At 32.7% G+C, this 20044-nt stretch overlaps 1 protein-coding gene across 3 annotated transcripts; it reads left to right on the top strand.

Annotated features, from left to right (window-relative positions):
* The first annotated feature begins 1484 nt into the window (after window positions 1-1484).
* Window positions 1485-19655, top strand: LOC100161564 (protein gooseberry). 3 transcript variants are annotated; one of them, XM_016807055.2, is made up of 9 exons: window positions 1485-1719; window positions 2983-3286; window positions 5759-5797; window positions 7609-7724; window positions 11709-11905; window positions 12869-13109; window positions 13464-13738; window positions 15146-15356; window positions 16903-19655. In XM_016807055.2, the coding sequence occupies exons 1-9, from the start codon at window positions 1662-1664 to the stop codon at window positions 17181-17183; spliced, it is 1722 nt and encodes a 573-aa protein (XP_016662544.1). In that variant the 5' UTR covers window positions 1485-1661; the 3' UTR covers window positions 17184-19655. The 3 variants fall into 3 exon arrangements, with proteins under 3 accessions (XP_016662544.1, XP_008186243.2, XP_016662545.1); XM_008188021.3 differs by having other exon boundaries at window positions 15143-15356; XM_016807056.2 differs by lacking the exon at window positions 5759-5797 and having other exon boundaries at window positions 15143-15356.
* Window positions 19656-20044: the final 389 nt, after the last annotated feature.

The following is a 20044-nucleotide window of genomic DNA, read 5'->3' as shown; positions in this document are numbered from 1 at the left end:
AGAGCAACCCTTTTTAAACGAACTCAGAAAGTCAGAAATAACATAGGTAGGTAAGTAAATAATAAATATTGTGTACCTATATTATATACTATGTAAGCTAACCTAACCTGCGTCTACCCTTATCTATAATATCTCTACATATAGGTACCTACGTTATATACTCATACTTATATTTAACATACTATTTACACTTGTATATTATGTATGATGTACCTATCGGGCATCAGCTATCATATGTACATTATATTATAAAAACTGCTGAAAAATTATTTTTTAAACATTATATATAATAATATAGGTAATAATCAATGGTAATTAGGCACAATAATTAAACCATTATACCAATAATTGTACTATTATATTATACAGGTATATTATAATGCATAAAAGTAGGTAAAATAAGAAGGTATTGCCTAGATCTTAGAAGTATTCACCGCAGTCGGCTGCAACACAGCGTTTATAATACGCGTATTTCTCGTCGCGTGCGGCGTGCTGTGAAATTTGAAATCTTTATCGCGCGTGTCGTGCAGTGCTGCGTTACATAACATCGTAGATACCTATATAGTATATTATATTAAAGTGTTTTAGATTTCAGAAGAAAACAATATAATATACATGCATAGGTATTGTATAGTGTGCGTATGTGTATGTGTGTGTGTGTGTGTGTGTGTATATATAGAAACTTCGACTACCTACCAACTGTCGTCTGTCGCCACCGTTCGCTCCAGAATAGATGGCGTAAATCGCGTTTTCCTGTATTTTTAATTTTCATATACCTATAAAAATAGCTCGGGCTCTACTATTATAGCGGCGTGGGAATGTAAAATAGATATGCAATATACATATGTGTGTAAGTATATGTGCTTACGTGGTATAAACACATATTATATTATTATGCATATAATAATATACCTACCTATACCGCATATTATTATTATATTATACCGGGTTAACATACGACTGTGGTCGCGGTAACCGTTCTCGCGCGGTGGGGGAAAACGGTGGTGAATAAAAAATATAACTTAATATAACGTACCGCTGAAACGGGGGAAAACCTCACACCCCGCGCTCCGAAGGCAGGCTGCCATTGGTCGACGGTGGCGGACGGACGGTGATCACCACACGCCTCCGTGGGCACGGGCCGCACGCCCTACACGGCCGGTGCGTCGGAACCCCGGATCCAGTCTTGTTCGGGACACCAATGCGGCGGCGTTTCGTGCGTTCGGTACAAAATATATCTCGTCGTACACCGATATTACACTATTAACGATACCCGGGTATAAAAACATTGTCATCACCGTCGTTTTTACTGTACACGGAGAGAAAATATCGCCCGACGATTTCTGTCGCGTTTGGTGTTATATTATAACTATAATAATATATTAATATACATAATACCTATTATACGAATACCATAAAACCTATATTTTTTTTTTTATTAAAATTACCAAATAATAATATACTTCTCGCGTGTGTACCAATATTTTTATTATATACATTTTTTGTGCGTTTTTTGTTAATATTATACCGCGTTGTTTGTTTCTGTTTGTTTTTATTATTTAAATATATATTATCTCAAACCTACAAATAAGACATTCACTAGTTTGTTTTTCAATGTTCGTCTGTTTTACAAACGTTTCTCGCTGCACGGTTACGAAAATATGACGGTTACCAATTACGGCATGATGAGGCCCTGTTTTACCGGATACCCATTTCAAGGCAAGTAATCTATATGTGTTTATTATAATTTGTAAATATTATATTATATATACCTATACTCCAACTATATATATGTAAGCTGGAAATCAATATATAATATAGGTCGTGATAGTAAAAATCGAACGCGATCAATCGATTTTCTACAGTAGGTTAACTGGCGATCTAGTGTAGTAAAAACGTATGTCGTTTTATATTATATATTTGTATACGTATTACTTATAATTTATTGATATTAACTGTTCTGTACATAATTTTATATCATATCTCTGCTCCTCATCAGAGCTCATTCAATTGCAATTTTCCGTTTGTAATGCAGCAGGGTGGGAGCTGCTGCAGTGCAATCATTGGGCTTATACAGAGGCTTCTGGAACAGTTCGCATATTATATTTGAAAACAGTTGTGCAAGTACCTATATCAAATGTCCCGCAGTTCATAATATTGAAAATCTCAATACAAAATTGTGTTATTGTACAGCTTATATATCAGTCGACCTATAACACTTTTCTAACCCCCTAGCTGTGACAGAAAACGGTTTTACATGGAAATCCAATATTTATTATACTATGGTAACGTTACCTGGGGTTGCTCAATATTTTCCGTAGGTATGTTAGGTTACGATTTACGTATAATACCTATTATACCACTTAACTACACTTTACTTAATTACGTCGAGTTTATCTTAAATATTTCAAAATAAATATAAGTAAGTGGCTACTTACTTACCTAATAATAATAATGAATATTACAACGGTTTCATATGAATCTACTTTGAAATCTGTTTATAACTCTGGCTAACCATCATAGGCAAAAGTAATATATAATAATATGTATAGGTATAAGATATGATCTACATAGTAACTAAATATTGTAATGAGTTATGATTATATTATGTATTATAGTTATATGTTAAGCCTAAAATAAATACTCATTACTCGCAACACGTACATGTGGCTAAATCAAAGGTATGACAAGGGTAGCTGCAGTAAACCCAAAAGTTTTAAAATGTTTTAGATTATCGTAAAAACCACTGATAGGATTCACCTCTGATATAATTCCATTAAACCTAATATAGGAAACCATTTATCTCTCATATATAAATACTGGGGACCTCCGAAATCTCTAAATAGTCTTAGAACGCATCTATAATACATAATATATGTGATGAAATCTTCAACATTTTACGTTAGGTACCTATGAATATATTAGATTAAATAGGTATTTTGTCATCCCATTATTTACCGTGCGTGTGTGATGTGTCCGCAGGCCAGGGCCGGGTTAACCAGTTAGGCGGCGTGTTTATCAACGGCCGGCCTTTGCCCAACCACATCCGGCTGAAGATCGTCGAGATGGCCGCGGCTGGCGTGCGACCATGCGTCATATCCAGACAGTTGCGGGTGTCACACGGATGCGTGTCAAAGATCCTGAATCGCTACCAGGAGACAGGCAGTATCCGGCCGGGCGTGATCGGCGGCAGCAAGCCTAGAGTGGCCACGCCGGATGTGGAGCGTCGCATCGAGGAGTATAAGACGGAAAATCCCGGAATTTTCAGCTGGGAAATACGTGACAGGTATACCTTACATAATATAATGTAATATATTTAACTTATTACTTGATATATTTGTATACATAATATAATAACTTAAACTGTTCCATTTTAATATAATATAATATAATACATAACGTATAGGTCTAACGTATACAACGCATATATATATGTATATATAATAGTAAAAATGATTTGTATGCTATTAATGCAGGGCTTAAAATACATCTGATTTCAAGGGACACACTTATTCATTTAACTGTTACCTTTGGGCTTTGACAGATTTCTAAAGCGAAAAGATATACATATTGTATTAAAATACATTAATACACATTAGGTACTTACCTATGCATTTTGATATAGCACACTCGTAACACACCAAATTTAAAATAACGTAGTATATCAGTGTCACGTTATAGCGCCACGGCCCGAAATCAGATTTCCAATAAGTCTTACGAACCACCATAAGCGTGCGCAGAATTTCTGGCAGGGTAGTCATACATAAATACATTAACACACACACTTATTACGTATATATAATATTCCTTTTCACACCCAAGTTACAAAAACTAATTTGGATGGGGTAACCTCATTTAACTACATTTACCGTGGTAAAAATGTATTTTATGATTGACTATTAATTATAATAATAAAAATATTGAATATTGAGGGGGTGGGGGGAGTTCGCAGAGTAGTCAAGTGCCTACTACCCCGTGCGCACGCTTATGCGAACCACCTTTTTAATATAGTGTTGTTTAATTCAGCTTATGCTGCCAAAAGTTGTACGCTGTACCTATACAACATTTAATGGCAGAATTATTAAAACTAACGCAAAATAAAAATGTTATCTTAATTAGGTATAGTCTATATACCTATAGTAAGTGTATTTTACATTTGTACATTCAGATACCTGATAAATTGTTAGAATATAGAATAAGTTTATGTATGATATGACTAAGTATAAGTATATATTATATAAAGTAAATACTATAGGTACCTATATCTATATTATAAGCTTAGTATTTACCTACTCTTCTATATTAATCAATAAATACATATTCGATTTAGATACTCCACACATGGAATTATTTTTTTATACTACGAGTATTTCCAATGAAAATTTGAAGACATTATTAAAAAATATCTCTTTGCTTCTATCTATGTGTAATTGATCATTTTCGTTTCTTCGATCTCTCCCGCAGTGGATTCTTAAACATACCGTTATCAATATGACTAGGTTTATATATCTTAGTTATAGGTAGGTTAGGTTAAGTTAGGTATTTGTCGACTATTATTTAGTATACCTGCATAAAATACTATGATAGATATTTCAACATAAAATACATTTAAACGAGTTTGGCACCTTAGCTATATGTCACTATATTGATTTTTCCATCGGGTATATTATAAACTTTAACTTATAATTAGCCGTTCCAAATAACTATAGGTACTCATATTAAGCAAACATATTATTATATGATTTGTGGAGAATTTAAAAACATTAATTTATAATTATTTAATAAGGTGTATATATTGTTATTACACACACACACATATTATATCTACTATAATAGTTCAATAAAATGCTATAGATAATTTTAAAAGATATGTACCTATATTACATAAAAGATAATCTTAAATAAAAATATAGTAATTTAAAAATTAAGCCCTTTGACTACATATTATTATGTGTGTGTTTTGTGTTAATGATTCTTTTGCCTAGTTTCAATATATAGCAATAACATAACTTTTATTTGCTTTGTAATGGCATTTTTCATCTTACTGTTCAATATTTGTTATATAGATACCTAATTACCTATACCTACCCTGCACATACATAATATAAGTTATATTAGGGATCCGATAACTTATCAGTATAATAAAATCATCGTCTAATCAAAATTAGTCTAAATTGCAGAAACAACAACAATAGCATATCAAATATATAATATGTATAAGACAAATATTATATAATAAATTGACACTTTAAAACAGCATATGGCTAAGATGGCAATTTATTTCTATTAGTATTTTGCGGTAGGTATATACGCCTGCATCTACCTACCCTTTTGAACGTGCAGTTAATAAAAACGACGATAAATTAATAAATATATGAACTGTACCCGTACACGCCTATTGAACCACATCGTTTAATATTTTTTATTATTATGACTGGTATTATAGTTGTGCCGCACAAATTGTAGAATGTAAAATATACGCGATGACAGTGTAATATAAATACAATATTAGGTACATAATATTATATATCACACATCGCCGACTGAAATTTTAATAATCACTTTCTCCGGGGATTTTAGTCGGTCTCCCGAATATGTTATACATTTATATACCAAAAAAATGTTTAAGGGCGTACCTTTATAGATAATCCGTATTATTGTGTATTAAGTATAATTTGTGTTATTAAGTTTTTAAGTGATTTCTTTGCTGTATTTCAAATTGAATAAAGCTCTAAGAATGATCCCGTTTTTGTTTCAGAAATGACAATGAGCCCGCCCAATATCACGATAATAAAAGGTTAGTGTTTACGTATTTCTCTTAAAATTTCAAACGGAACTCTTTTTCTTGTATAGAAGAAAATAAAACTACACAGCAATGATTTTGGTTTATTAGTTTTAAAATGTACTATGTATATTCTATAAAAGGGACGCGTGCTCTGTGGTTTTTTTTCCCAAACAAGACATAAAATCCACGCACTATGTATGTATACTTAATACAATCATCAGTTGTCAATGGGATGTTTTTTTTCTTTTATAATATATATAGGGTCAAGACTTTTTACCCTTGCTGCACCCTTTAAACATCACTTTTCAACTCACTGAAGGGCATTTAAATTTATTGACACTAAATTGACTCGGTTATATACTATTATGTAGGATTGCTGCCGCTACATGTACAATATAAGCATATACCTACATACTAAACATATTTGGTGTACAGAGCCATAAATAACGGTTCCAGAATATGACCTTTGGGTCCTTTTTTTTTTTGTCACTATTCAACTTCGATTTTTTTTCTCTCAATCGTATTGTTAGGTAGTCCAGTATGTGTTCACTGCTTGGCTATTTCATGCTTGTTAAGACGTCGTACAACAATAAAATTCCGTACATAAATTAATGGTTTCTTAAAGTAGTCTGAAATTTATATCTACACTTGTCAACTACTTAAACATAAAAACTAACCGTCCGTTGGATATAGATATCATGTGTATGTAATATAAATTCATGTTTTAAAATGTTTTATACACAAGTTTCTTTAAGTCCCCTCTATGTAACATGAAAATTGTAAGTTTATGAAAAAATATTTCATCAGGTACCTATAAATAGTACCTACCTAAAAATAATAATTAATATTATATAATATTCTTCCGTGATACGTACAGTACTACTTACAGTAGTATAGGAACTTTTCGTTCATAGTTTTGTGTAATAAAATATACTTATCATCCCTTCCGAAATTAGATTACATGTATTGCAATGTACGAACACCTTTCCGAATACAGCGCAAATTATTCTCATTACATAACGTTACAAATGTCCAGTCTGTCTATTGTTTTCCTCTTTTATCGGTTACGCAATCCAATTGTTTTCGGTTATTACGCAATTATTCGACGTTATTATAATAATGCAATAATATGGTATACATTGTGACACGTCTGTATATGCGTATATAGGTACTCAGCACTCTCTCCCGAACATCGTTGTTTCTTATTTTTACGATACACTCGATTGTGTCCTATTTTATTTTGTGATTTTTTTGTTCATTTCAATACAGTTTTCTACCGGTATTATAAAAGTACTACCACAGTAGGGGGATGTTACCGTTTTTTTGGCTTTTTGAATTCGTTCCTTTCATTTTTATTATTACGTATTTTGTTATTATTTATTATTTATTTTTTTTCATATCTCTGGACAAAAACATAATATGTACAGTACTGCAATTCTTCTAAACACGGTAGGAGGGCCAGTGCATGCGGGTTTCATTTAGAACCTTTGTAGGTAGTCCACTAGCCCAAGTAAAATAGCTTCAGAATGTTTTATAAACTCTCCAATACTGCAAAGCTATTATGAACCTTTATGGCTGTGTAGGTATAAACATACGACCTAATACCTAAATCGATAATAATTGTGTATAATATTATACCCATCGACACAATAGCATAGAATCGAAAGTACGTGGGTGTGAATAAAATGTTCCTAATAAAGTATTAAGTATACACACCAATAGTTTCACCCGGGAGCAAATACGTGTCTTCATTTTAATAATCATAGTGTGCAATAAATCGTGGTATCAATGATTTTCTATGTTATTTAATTTGTTTTTTATAGATTGATTAGAGAAGGATTGTGTGACCGAGGAAGCGCCCCGTCTATCAGCGCAATATCGAGGCTTTTAAGGGGCCACGATGGTGATGATTCAGCTTCGGAGAAAAAAGTTAGCGACGGTAAGTTTTATCTTTTAAAAATATATTATAGTATAGGTATTCATTATTTATGAAGTATGCATAATTTTATTATTTTTATGACGGCAACTATACCTACATTAAATATACACGTTTACGTTACAATATTATAATAATTATTACATACATGATTCGAGTGGGAATTGAATAAGAAACAGTTGAAAACATATTTCATAATGTACTTAATAATTTGTCACTAATATAATATACGTCTTATTCTCATACGACCTTGCAAGTCTGACGTGCGCTTGATGAAATATATTAAGTAGGTATGTTATAGTATGTTATTTAAAGAAGTATTGATCATGATTCATCATAAAATCATCTACCAATTTTAAAATTCAAAGAATTATCAAATATTCATAAATAATTTGTCGAATTGAAAATATTAAGTATTAGAACTTGGAATTGTGTTATTAAAATGAAAGTTCGATAGTCCATTAATAATTATTCTTAGCACAGCTACTTTTTCTACTTGATACTTTTTAAAATCGTTAATATTGTGGCCGTGACAACACATTTGCGAAACCGATTTTTTTCTTTTTTAGTTCTCCTCTAATGAAGCGATAATAAAACAGTTTTTATTGTGTTTGGCATTCGTTCAGACGCGTGTGTAGTGTATATACTGTAAGTATATACATATACACACATATATGAATGTGAGTGTATGACTTTGATGGAATGGAAACGGCATTCTCTATTACTGCAGTGTTCCGCCGTTAAACATTTATTATAATTCCAATATGTGAGCTAGGGATATTTAAATTGTCGTAGTAAAAATTTTTAGTGACCACGTCGCCATATAACCACGCAACAATAGCTTTTGAATGGTATTGAAAAGATAAGCCACACAAGTCGAAAACATGATTGATATAAGATATGGTTTCGTTTAAAACCATTAAAAACATATTTGTATTCTTTCCAATCAACGAATTATATTGTAGAGGTACCTATATATAGTACCCACCAATAGTATAAAACGCAAAACCCTTTATACATAACTATGAAATTTTTCTTATTATTATATGATATATCTACCTATATTACCAAAGATTTAAAGACTGATAAAAACTGTTCGACGGAATTTTAACAATTCAATATGTTAAAACAATATTGTTTTTAATATAAAATACACGCGTTTGAAAATTATTCAAAAACATAAAATCGATCAATCCCAACTCCCAAGTTTATCTGTGTTATATAATATAATTTGAAGAATGATGAGATATTTTCCATAAGACCTTTTATTTATAAATAATTATTAGATCCCTACTGAAATCCCATAACTCGTCCTGCAGTGGTGGAAGATAAAATAAAACAAGATATGATGATAATATCGACCAGAAAATATGATGCACGTCGTACCTGTAAATTTGTTATGTAAAAACCACGAAAAAATATAATAATATTGTTCAATAGGTATATTTATCTTAAAACATGACCTGCGGGGCGGCATATCTAAGCCGAACGCACCGCGGCGGCACGCACTTTGCTTCGGTCTCATACACCTGACGGTCGTTTTTAACGTCGTTTACAAATTGTGTATATATACAAAATATCATTATATTATATAGATTTGTATACAATCATCGCTTTGACTTGTATTCGCATCGCGAAAAATCGATGATTCTCGCACCGCAAACGTCATTAGTACATCCATCCATACACAATATAATATTATAACAATAATAATGATAATATTATACCCGCCGCGACGACGTGCAGCGCCGTACAGCGTTATTGTTATTTTAAAAACCATTACCCGGTTTTGGGTTTTGGACCGCCGCCGACGGTTCCTAAGCGCCTTCAACTCTGTGTGACCGCATGCCGCCGCGACGCCGCCAAAAACCCACAGCGAAGTTTTTTTGCTAAATTATTATGAAAAATGATTTTTCGTTTCCATCCGCCGCCCGTGACGTGCGACTATACGAGACCTGGAACAGTGCGCCGCCTTTTTCTCTTTCCCATCATATCTACACACACGTAATCACTAATAATGCATCACGAAAACACAATAAAACAAAAACAAGCAATCGCTGGCAAAGTATGTTCGTTGCCACCGCCGCCGGTCGGTCTCTTTGTGTAACCCAATCGTTGCGGTCTGCCGAAATTACGTACTTCAGTCATCCGACACGTTCGAATCCTAAACTGTTGTGGTGTGTGTGTTCGTCTCGGCATACGTTTAGTCGGATGGTATACCTTCTTATAATAATAATAATAATAATATATGTACAGTTGCTCGAAAACCCTTGCTCGTTTTCCATGATATATATATCGGTATATAATATTGTTTGTATATTAATACGTCCATTCCACAAAATTAATTTTACATTCGTGTTTCATAAACTTTTTTTTACTGCACTGTCATTATTGTAATATTTATAATAACTATTGCTCAAAAATTGTTGATTTTGCGTGTTTTTTTTTTTGCTTGTTAGTTTGATTTGCTTGGTATGTTTTCAAAAGTTTTAATCTGATACAGCTGATAATTTTATATATTTGGAGATTTTATCCTATTTATCATGCAGATTAAATAAAAATACAAATAATATAAGAATAAATTATTAATTAATATTATATAAAGTGAATTAATATTTTAATCGTGTGGTTATTTCATGGTACCATGACCAACAATATTTATACTTGTGATAGGTAGAATCTTGATCTTTTAAATCGATCCGAACTTTAAATTATTTTTTCGAACCCGAACCCGTACCGCACATCCATATTTTCTACCGAACCGAATCGAACCTAGAATCATTTTAAATCGAACTCAAACTCAAAATTATTTATCGTGTGCAAATTAAAATAACCATAAATTATAATTACAATTATATTTTGAGTTTTCGTATTACCTATTATAGAAATATGGAATGTAAATTATATATAAGGACCCATCACTGCTTTATACCTACATGGCTACATCGAATTCCGTGATTATTTTATAATGGTTATAGTGTTATATAGGTACGTGCCTATTTATTTCTATCACAAATTGATTGTTGATGGAACTCTGGAAGTATATTATAGAAAATTATATTACTATTTTATACAATTTATAATAAATGCTGTATAATTTTCATAATAAAAAAATCTAAAAATCAAAATAATAAATTAGTTGAGAATAAATTAGTGTATATTTTTAACAGTACATAATTAGTACAATTTTTAATTTGAGTTTAAACCCTAGTAATTATTATATACGTATATTTTTTTCGGCGTTTGAAGTTTGGACGTTCTTTTCGTATAGTGAAACCATTATATCAGTCATCGACTCATCACGATGATTATAAATCTTTGATAATAGACTATCGATATAGCTGATATAAGTATTTTTATATAATAATTTATAATTGGTGCACCTATAAATTAAAAATTTAACTCTAAATTGTTAAAACAAAGTAAAAACATTTTAGTTCACTACTATATTTGGGTAAATGAAAAAAAATGTGATAATCTGTTATAGATTTATATTCAATATTGTATTGTATTCTAACAATTCATAATAAATTATATGGGTATAAAAAGTAATTTTAGATTTACATTTTAATAAATTTATATCGCTTATCACGATAATGAATAAGTACGATTACTAGAATAATATTTCGTAATTTCAAAATCAACAATTTGGTAATTTATTTAATCTATTATTATGTACTTATTACATAAATTAATGCCCAAATGGCGAAATTACTAAAGAAATGTGGTGAATTGCACTATTTTTTTTAGTGTTTCAAATAATGGGAATGATGTTAAAAATAACGTAAAAACTTAAATTTAATAACTCGATTTTCTATATTAGTATTGCAGCTTATTTGTGATAAAAATGTTGAGTGACATAAAATTCACTCTCTGCGGCGTTGAAAATATAAGATTACGCGTGCGCACTGATAAAAATGCTTTTTTTTATTTTTTGAAATTGGCAAATTGTCATCTTTGTGCTTTACATTATATTTTGTTGCACAGGCAAAACTTCAGACGGTTCAGACTGCGATTCGGAACCGGGTATACCATTAAAACGCAAACAGCGTCGCAGCAGGACCACGTTTACTGCGCTGCAGTTGGACGAGCTAGAAAAGGCTTTTGAGCGCACCCAGTACCCAGATATTTACACCAGAGAAGAGTTAGCCCAGCGCACCAAACTGACCGAAGCCAGAATACAGGTAATGATATACGAATTTTATAAAATTCTCGAAGATTTATAGAGTGCCCAATGATGGCGGGCAATGCAAAATAATATATGAAGTAATATTTCAAATTTAAATTAAAGATAACTTCAAAAGTTTAAACTAATATTAAGATAAAAATAGTTTTGTAAGTAGTATGTTAATATTTAATTTAAATTATTGAAAAAAAAATGATTTTATATTTTATAAATATTTATTGCAACTATATTCTTTGAAATTGTATGTACAAACTACATAACTGTCCAATCGTTACTTTACATATTTTATTTTATAATTTTAAACAAATCTTTTCGAGGTAGTCATAGTAGAGTAATAGATATTTATGTCATTATTCTAATTTGGAATTTTAGAAATGGCCGATAACGTAAACTTACATATTATTAATTTGTATATATAAATGCCAGATGCTCCCAATTTGTATCAGACAATGCCATAAATCCATTTCATTCAATAGGGAATTTTAAAACGATATTTCATAATACGTAATTTGTCAATTTCTGATATAGGTAATAAAATAATCTTTATTTTCACAAATGTGTATGTGCATAATATTTAAATCGTATTTTGATAAACAGTTTAATACTTATCTTTTTTTCATTATAATTTATAAATTTATTGGGTATTTTAATTTAATTTTTGCATGCATATTTATAGTTATTATTTTTATAATTGTTTGTGTTCAATTATAATAATATGTTACTATAATGTCCAAGCCGTAAATTTTCATCTGTATGGTCGATACTCGATACAAATTATTGTGTTTTGTTTCCCGTGCGATACACCGATATACTAGCCAAAGTTTTTATACACATCAGAAATTACAATTTTAAATTGCTATACATTTTTTGAACCACCGTTGGTCATTCCTAAAATACTTATGTTATTTATTATATATACCTATATGCAAGGCCATATCATTGACGGTGCGTTTTTCTGCAGGTGTGGTTCAGCAATCGGCGCGCGAGACTTAGAAAACAAATGTCTAGCAACACCGGAAGTTCCACTCCAGGTTCCGGTGGCTACGGCATGGGATTGGCTCTCGGGTACTCACCGTCCGCTCAGCAGCAACAGAACCAACAGCAACAGTCGTCGGGCCCGAACTCATCATCTACGCCCGCTTACATAATGTCGCCGCAACAGTTGCACGAACCGTACAACACGACGCCGGACGGATACAAAGGTACGAGCCACGAGGGATCGTGTAAACTATAATATATACACTACCTATTTTAAAATATATTTTTGTTTATTTCATAAATCAAATGTGATGTCTGTTTTATCTTAAGTTCTGAGAAATTGTCCGAAATCATTCAAAAGATATTTACTTTCTTACATCCCTTAATTTAAACACATTTAACGAGTTAAAAAACCAATTCATTTTACAATGATCTACTATAATATTACTATAATATTACATACATAGTTAGTCAATTTGAACTTGTATGACATACGATTATAATATACTTATTTGTGTACGGCCAGTCCATAAGTTGTAGTGATATCTAATAAATTATTATTTTAAACGTATACACAGAACCGGACGATCATCATCATCAGCAGCAGCAACAGCAACAGCAGCAACATCAACAACAACAGCAACAGCAACAGCAGATGATCAAGGACGAACATCAACAAAACAGCATGATGTACAGCGGTCTGGGTGCCACGTCATTAATCGACCACGATAACAGGCCTCATAGCAACATCAGCACCGAAGCGGCAACGGCCACGTCGTACATAGGAATCGCTGGCGGAACGTACCCGACTACGCCGCTCTACACGTCCACGTCGTCACTGCTCACTTCTCAAGTAAGTTTTCGCCAATACGTCGTAATATAATAACATAATTCCTACCATACACCACCCCCTACATATCTACATCATCGCCTCCTCACTATCATCGTGATCATTTAGAATTCATTAAGAATTCCTAAAAAAGGGAGGTATAAAAAATATATGTACCTACATATTATACGAGTCGTATAAATATGAATTGAACCCTGTCACTGTACATCCTACGAAATTTTTAGGTGCCGTTAGAGAGTATAATTTATAAAGTATTATAAACCTTTTTATACAAATTAGTTATCTTAGAAATTGTATCGACATCATCATCATCATCATGATCATCGACATATATTTCGGTTTCGAAACCCTTCAACGATTGAACGATTCCTATAATATAATATATTATAGGCTATATAGGTGTATACCTACATAATATTATTATAATATGATATATCTCCGTGTAATTTGTTGCTATACCTAATTATTATAATACATTGCCAACGTCACCGCTGTTTCGCTTTTATAGGTCTATACTCTATAGCTTATGGCACCTATAATAATAATAATAAAATGTGACAATTTTATCGCGATGATCGATAGGACTTTATATTATTATGTACAACGGGACGCGCACGTGGTAAGGTTTCTTTCTGGAAAACGTATTGCCGCCGCCGTCATGCTTACAATATTATGTACTCGTATTATATACATACTATAATATGTGTATATAATAATATATTTTCATGACGCCCGACCGGGCAGGCTGTGAGGACGTCGTAAAAAGGGTCTCGGCCGCGCGGTGACACTGTTTACTGTCGGGGTAGCTGAGTTATTTATAACCGTATATATATATATATATATATAATATACTATCGTACCTACTGCGGTAACGGACGCCCGCCGCCCGCGGTATACATAATATTATAACTTATAAGTTATTAGTATATTACTTTAGGTATATGCATTATCGTTGTGTATAGATCCGGTCTCGCCGTCGCATTCTATATTTTTTTTTGTATTATCATAATATTATGATATACGGTCGCCAATGAAAATAAAAATCTAAAATTTGATTTAAAGTATTATGGAAAAATTCAATATTGTCAATTTGGAAATCTGATTATAAAAACAATTTTAATGGTTAAAACATTTATCTCCAAGTCAAGTATAGTTTATTGTTTAAGATATCTGCAATATATATGTTTTTGAGTAAATTAATTAAGATGGTAATAACTTTTTTAAAAATATTTTGTTTGAAAACTTCTTATTAATCATATAATTTCCACAAATTTCGTCATTAGTTTAAATATTATAATTTTTTTTTTTTGTCAGGTCTTCCTGTTACACCCCCTGTACCTATATGTCGTATTCGGTCAACAATTATAATATAACGTATTAATTATAATATTTTTTTTTGTCGTATAGCAGATGGGACAGTTGAACGGAAGCGGCCAGCTCTCACAGTTACACATCGGCCCGGGCGGCGGCCATCACCAGGCCTCGTCGCCGAACTTACTGTCGGCCGCGTCGCAGTCCTATCAGATCGGTTCGGCGGCCGCCAACTCAGCTCCCACGATGATCACGCACCATCAGCTGTCTCCAGTGTCGGCTAACATCACACTCATGGGACAATCCAACGGTAAGTCAAAATATCCATATTCATTAAATAATTCCTGGCCGTGACCCTTCGCGGACTGCAGCGCATATCCGACGTTCAACGCATGCGCATGTGTGCGTATACATATTATAATATATGACTGGGAGCTAAGACTGCTGTAGGTACTTTGAGGTAAACTCAGTATCGTGACCGGCCATTTTATTAAAAAAGAGTTTTCCTGTGGTAACGTATACCTAACAGGAACTTTTGACCTTTTTTAACAAGTCAGATGCAAATTTTACTGCAGCATAATATGCGTCTTTCTATTCGTTCGATGCACCATTGTATTTATTTGTATTAATATAATATACTTTATTAGTCAAACATTTTAACCGTTAACCCTACACTGCATGACATTTTTTTTTTGCTAAAAAATTTTATGTTATATAGTTCCATTCAATAATTTTAGGAAAAATCATAAAAAAAAAAATTTTAAATTTTAAAAAATTTTACGAACTACTAATTTTTAACTGGTATAAGCAAATGATAGCCAGGTTTTCATTAGCTTTAATCGAACATACTTTAGGTGCATAACCATCTAATGTTATAATGCATATATGCCCTTGTATGCAGTGTAGGGTTAAACGAAACATAATATAGGTAATTATTGTATTACTATTAAACTTGCATAGGTACTTATAAAACCTAATAAAAATAATTTGATATTTTTGGTTCTATATATTATGACACTTTTGAACGCTTTCTCCAAGTACAATAATTTTAAACTGAATAATTATTTATGCATATATGAGGGCGGGGCGCCGGGCGTACCGCACTGTACCAGTAGTAGTCGTCACAGCACGATTTTATTCCATGAGTCATGTACGCAAGTACATCTCCACGCAGACAAGGCCGTGGAGTATTATTTAATGATCATAATTCATAATTAATATGTTTGTTTTTGTGGATTTTACTTCGTTTTATATTTATGTGTGTTTTTTTCGTGCTAGCACTTTATCGAGTGGGTTAGAAATAATACATACAGAAAAGCATAGACATTTTTATGCAATACCATGTACAGTGTATACTTGTAATGTATTTTCATAAAATTTTAAAATCTAATATACCTATATATTGATTCTGTGTAGGTACCTACTTTTAAGTTTTCAGAGTAGGATTTAGAATTCACTAAAAAATCTTAAAACATATAACTTCTGTGAAGCATGGTTTTAGATTTTGTTCTGTCGAATGTTCTGATATAAGACATTTTACTTTGGCTCAAATGTTATATATGATGCGAGTTTTTCGTGATACCTATATAGCTATAATACTATCGTATGGGTACAGTTCGAAAAGTGGTTTTTCTATCAAAAATCAAAGATTGATTTGATTTGTTCATTATTAAATTATTAATCAGCTGGTTAGTATAATAATTTACCTATACCATATCCAACGGAATTATAGCTGAATATGCTTATATATTATAGGGTACCTATATGCTGCACCAATAATCTTTCTGATCTAAATGTATAATATCTATATACCTATTACCTGTACTTATAGTTGGATTTGTATGTGTTTTCGACAGGAGCGAACGGTGGCGACAGCCTGATCACTGTGTCGTCGTCTGAACTGGTGTCGATGCAGAGCCCGTCCAGCTGGTCGGCCCTGGCCAACCACCACGGCCTCGGCATCGGCGGCGGTGGCGGCGTCGGCGGACACCATCAGATGCCACCCATGAACCCGACCCGGATAAGCCCTCAACCCACTCTCATACCGACAGCTTGCATGGGAGGCCAGATGAGTCCCACTTCGGCTGCTTACTACCAGCCCCGACAGACGCATCCGCCGTTCTACACGTGGTACTGATCACCCCGGACGATCCACCTCGTTCCGACGACTTTTCGGCGTTCTCTTCTATACGGACGAAAACTGCGCCGCACGCAACCCACAACCCACAACCCACCACGTTTACCTGCATAATTTACGTTGCACTGCACCATATCAGTGTCGTCCACATAAAAAAAAGATTTTTCTCTCTCGAATTTCTGCCTATGTAGCTTGGCACGTTATACGGTGAAGTGCGTCGTTCTTATAAATGCATACTACACAGTACGCATAGACATAGGTATCGATTACCGGCGCAGTCTGTCGATTATATAATAATATTATCATCTTTGGCTGACGACAGGCGGACGGCCGGAAGCGCGTCTGTAGACGGAAGTCGTCCTGCAACGCGCAGAGTTGTTCTGGGAACTATAGCGCACGTACAGCCATATACTAATAATTTAGTGACGATTCGTAGCAGTATAAATAATAATTCCATGTACATAAAGCAATAATATATAAAATATCAAAAACCGTGTCAGGTCTTCTACATAACAGATCTTTCTGAAAATCGGACGTGAAATACAAATACGACGTATAAGATGAAGAAAAACCAAATTACTCGCGAACAAAACTACGGCTTTCTATATATTATAAGCCGTTTATCTGCACTGCAACACGTCGCCGCGTACATTTATCATATATTTTTGTAATACTTTCGTCTATAACATCTCGGTAGGTACGTTTGAAAATTTGTGTTGCACGTCGTTAATAATATTTCTGCGGCGCGTACTGATGCAGTATTGATATTGTTATTGTACAATAACAATAAGCTATACGGATAGTAGGCCAAGAAATAAAACCTACCTGCCTATACCTATACTGGCTATAACATCATATGAATATGATTTGTACTTATACGAACGTTGCGTGGCGCCGCGGTGGAGGCCACGGCCATTCGTCCAGATAGGAACGTATTCGTTTTATCACAACTATAATAATATAGATAAATGATATTGTAAGATCATACATTGTTGTATAATAATGCAGTGGATCGCGGTGACAATATAGTATTATATTATTATTATTGTGACGAAGATAACTCAAAAGTGCCTCAATGCCACATTCCGAATTGTAGTACGGCCGATATTATTTGCTCTGTATATTATTATAATGGTTGCTCGTGAGGGATGTGCGTTATGATAAACTTACCTATACACAGCTATAATACCTATACAATATAATATAATACATGACACGACATGCACACCTATGTATTACATATGGTGTTTCTATTATTATACTGTTGCGGGTACGATTATTGTTGTCGGTAGTCGATTTTCAGAAATAATATTATTATGGTCGCCAGTGATCGTCCCCATGTGCGGCGGCGGCGGGTGATCGAGGGAAGAGCAACAAACAAATAAACAACCGTTATATCGTTTTGATACTTGTCTTCCGGTCAAGTATGCGGCGCGTTTATGTGTGTTTGTATAGGTATTATAAATTATATTTAACATCAGTAGGTACAATACGATTGTAGTAGGTAGTTAACATGTGGTAAACGTCACGAATTCTTTCATCTCGCGCTCGTCTACCCACCCGCCCACCACCAAGCAGCATTGTCGACGGGGACAACTCCCTTGCGAAACGCACCACGCTATAATTAAATAGGTATAGCTGACCGGTGACCATTCGTGATAAAATATAATATAATATTTATGGTCGAAGCCCGAAGGATATGAGAAAAGTCAAGTTGTATTATTACAACTACCTATATACCTACTTAAGGGCTTCCCAATATGATATTATTATAATATGATGTAACATACAAATACACGCGTGAAATCGTTTCGATATAGGTTTAAGCCTCAAACTTAAATATTATAAAAATCGTTGTAATTACAAATACTATAACAATATGTACATAGCGTTTAATTTTCTAGTTGGGTAGTCTAAATAATTTTTTGTATGTTCCTTATATTCATTATAATAATATGTATATAACATTATTTGTACACAAATTATTGCCTGTAAGGCAATTTAAACCCGATTCCTATTTTTTTTTTAAATTTGTATTTTAAATCTCTTTAAAATTAAAACGCGATTACAATAGTATAGTAATTAAATGATATTTGCAATATTTGCAATTAAGTCGATTTATTAAAATAGTTTATGTTGATAGAAAAAACAAATTGATAAATATACACATAGCAATATTCAAAAAACTCATGAAAATATCGTTTTAAATTGTATTGTATAACATATAAATAGCTTACACAATGTGTATATTTTTGTTTAAAACTATTCTGTTTTTAATGTTTGTATGTGTAAATAATCACGTTTGTTGAACGGTTCGATCTTATAATACTTCAACACCGGTACACTGCGCGGAATTTTTTGTACCTATTGTTAATTTTGTTGATTTTAGCTAATTTTGTATCTTGTATAAGCAGACGTCACGTTGTCAATCAACAGTCGTCCTAAGTTTAATTATATTTTTTGTCTATAAAATCTTTTCGTTTCACTCATTTCTCTTTTATTTTTAGTTATGTATTTTTTTTTCTCCTGTATGCCTAATACTTAATAATATAATAGTATAATATTCACGATGACTAATAAATTGTAAATTGTTTAGTCTTAAACATTTTCGTTTTGAATTGCAATTATATTGTTATGCATAATGCATGCTGCATGCATTCTATTTAATACCTATTTATGAAATATCGGATATAATATTATATTCATTTTATTGAGAAAAAATATATGTCTGCGTAGGCCTTAATGCTAGTTGGGGGGGAGCAATTTTGTTTTGTCAACATTATCAGTATTTGTTTTTTAACAGTATTTTACTCGTGGACCACATAAAATTACAATAAGGGCCACATATGCGGCCCTCGGGT

This window comes from Acyrthosiphon pisum, chromosome A2 (genome assembly GCF_005508785.2).
Source record: "Acyrthosiphon pisum isolate AL4f chromosome A2, pea_aphid_22Mar2018_4r6ur, whole genome shotgun sequence".
NCBI classification, from domain to species: Eukaryota; Metazoa; Arthropoda; class Insecta; order Hemiptera; family Aphididae; genus Acyrthosiphon; species Acyrthosiphon pisum.
Note: the sequence above shows the minus strand (reverse complement) of the source record. Positions and strands in the feature narration are given on the sequence as shown.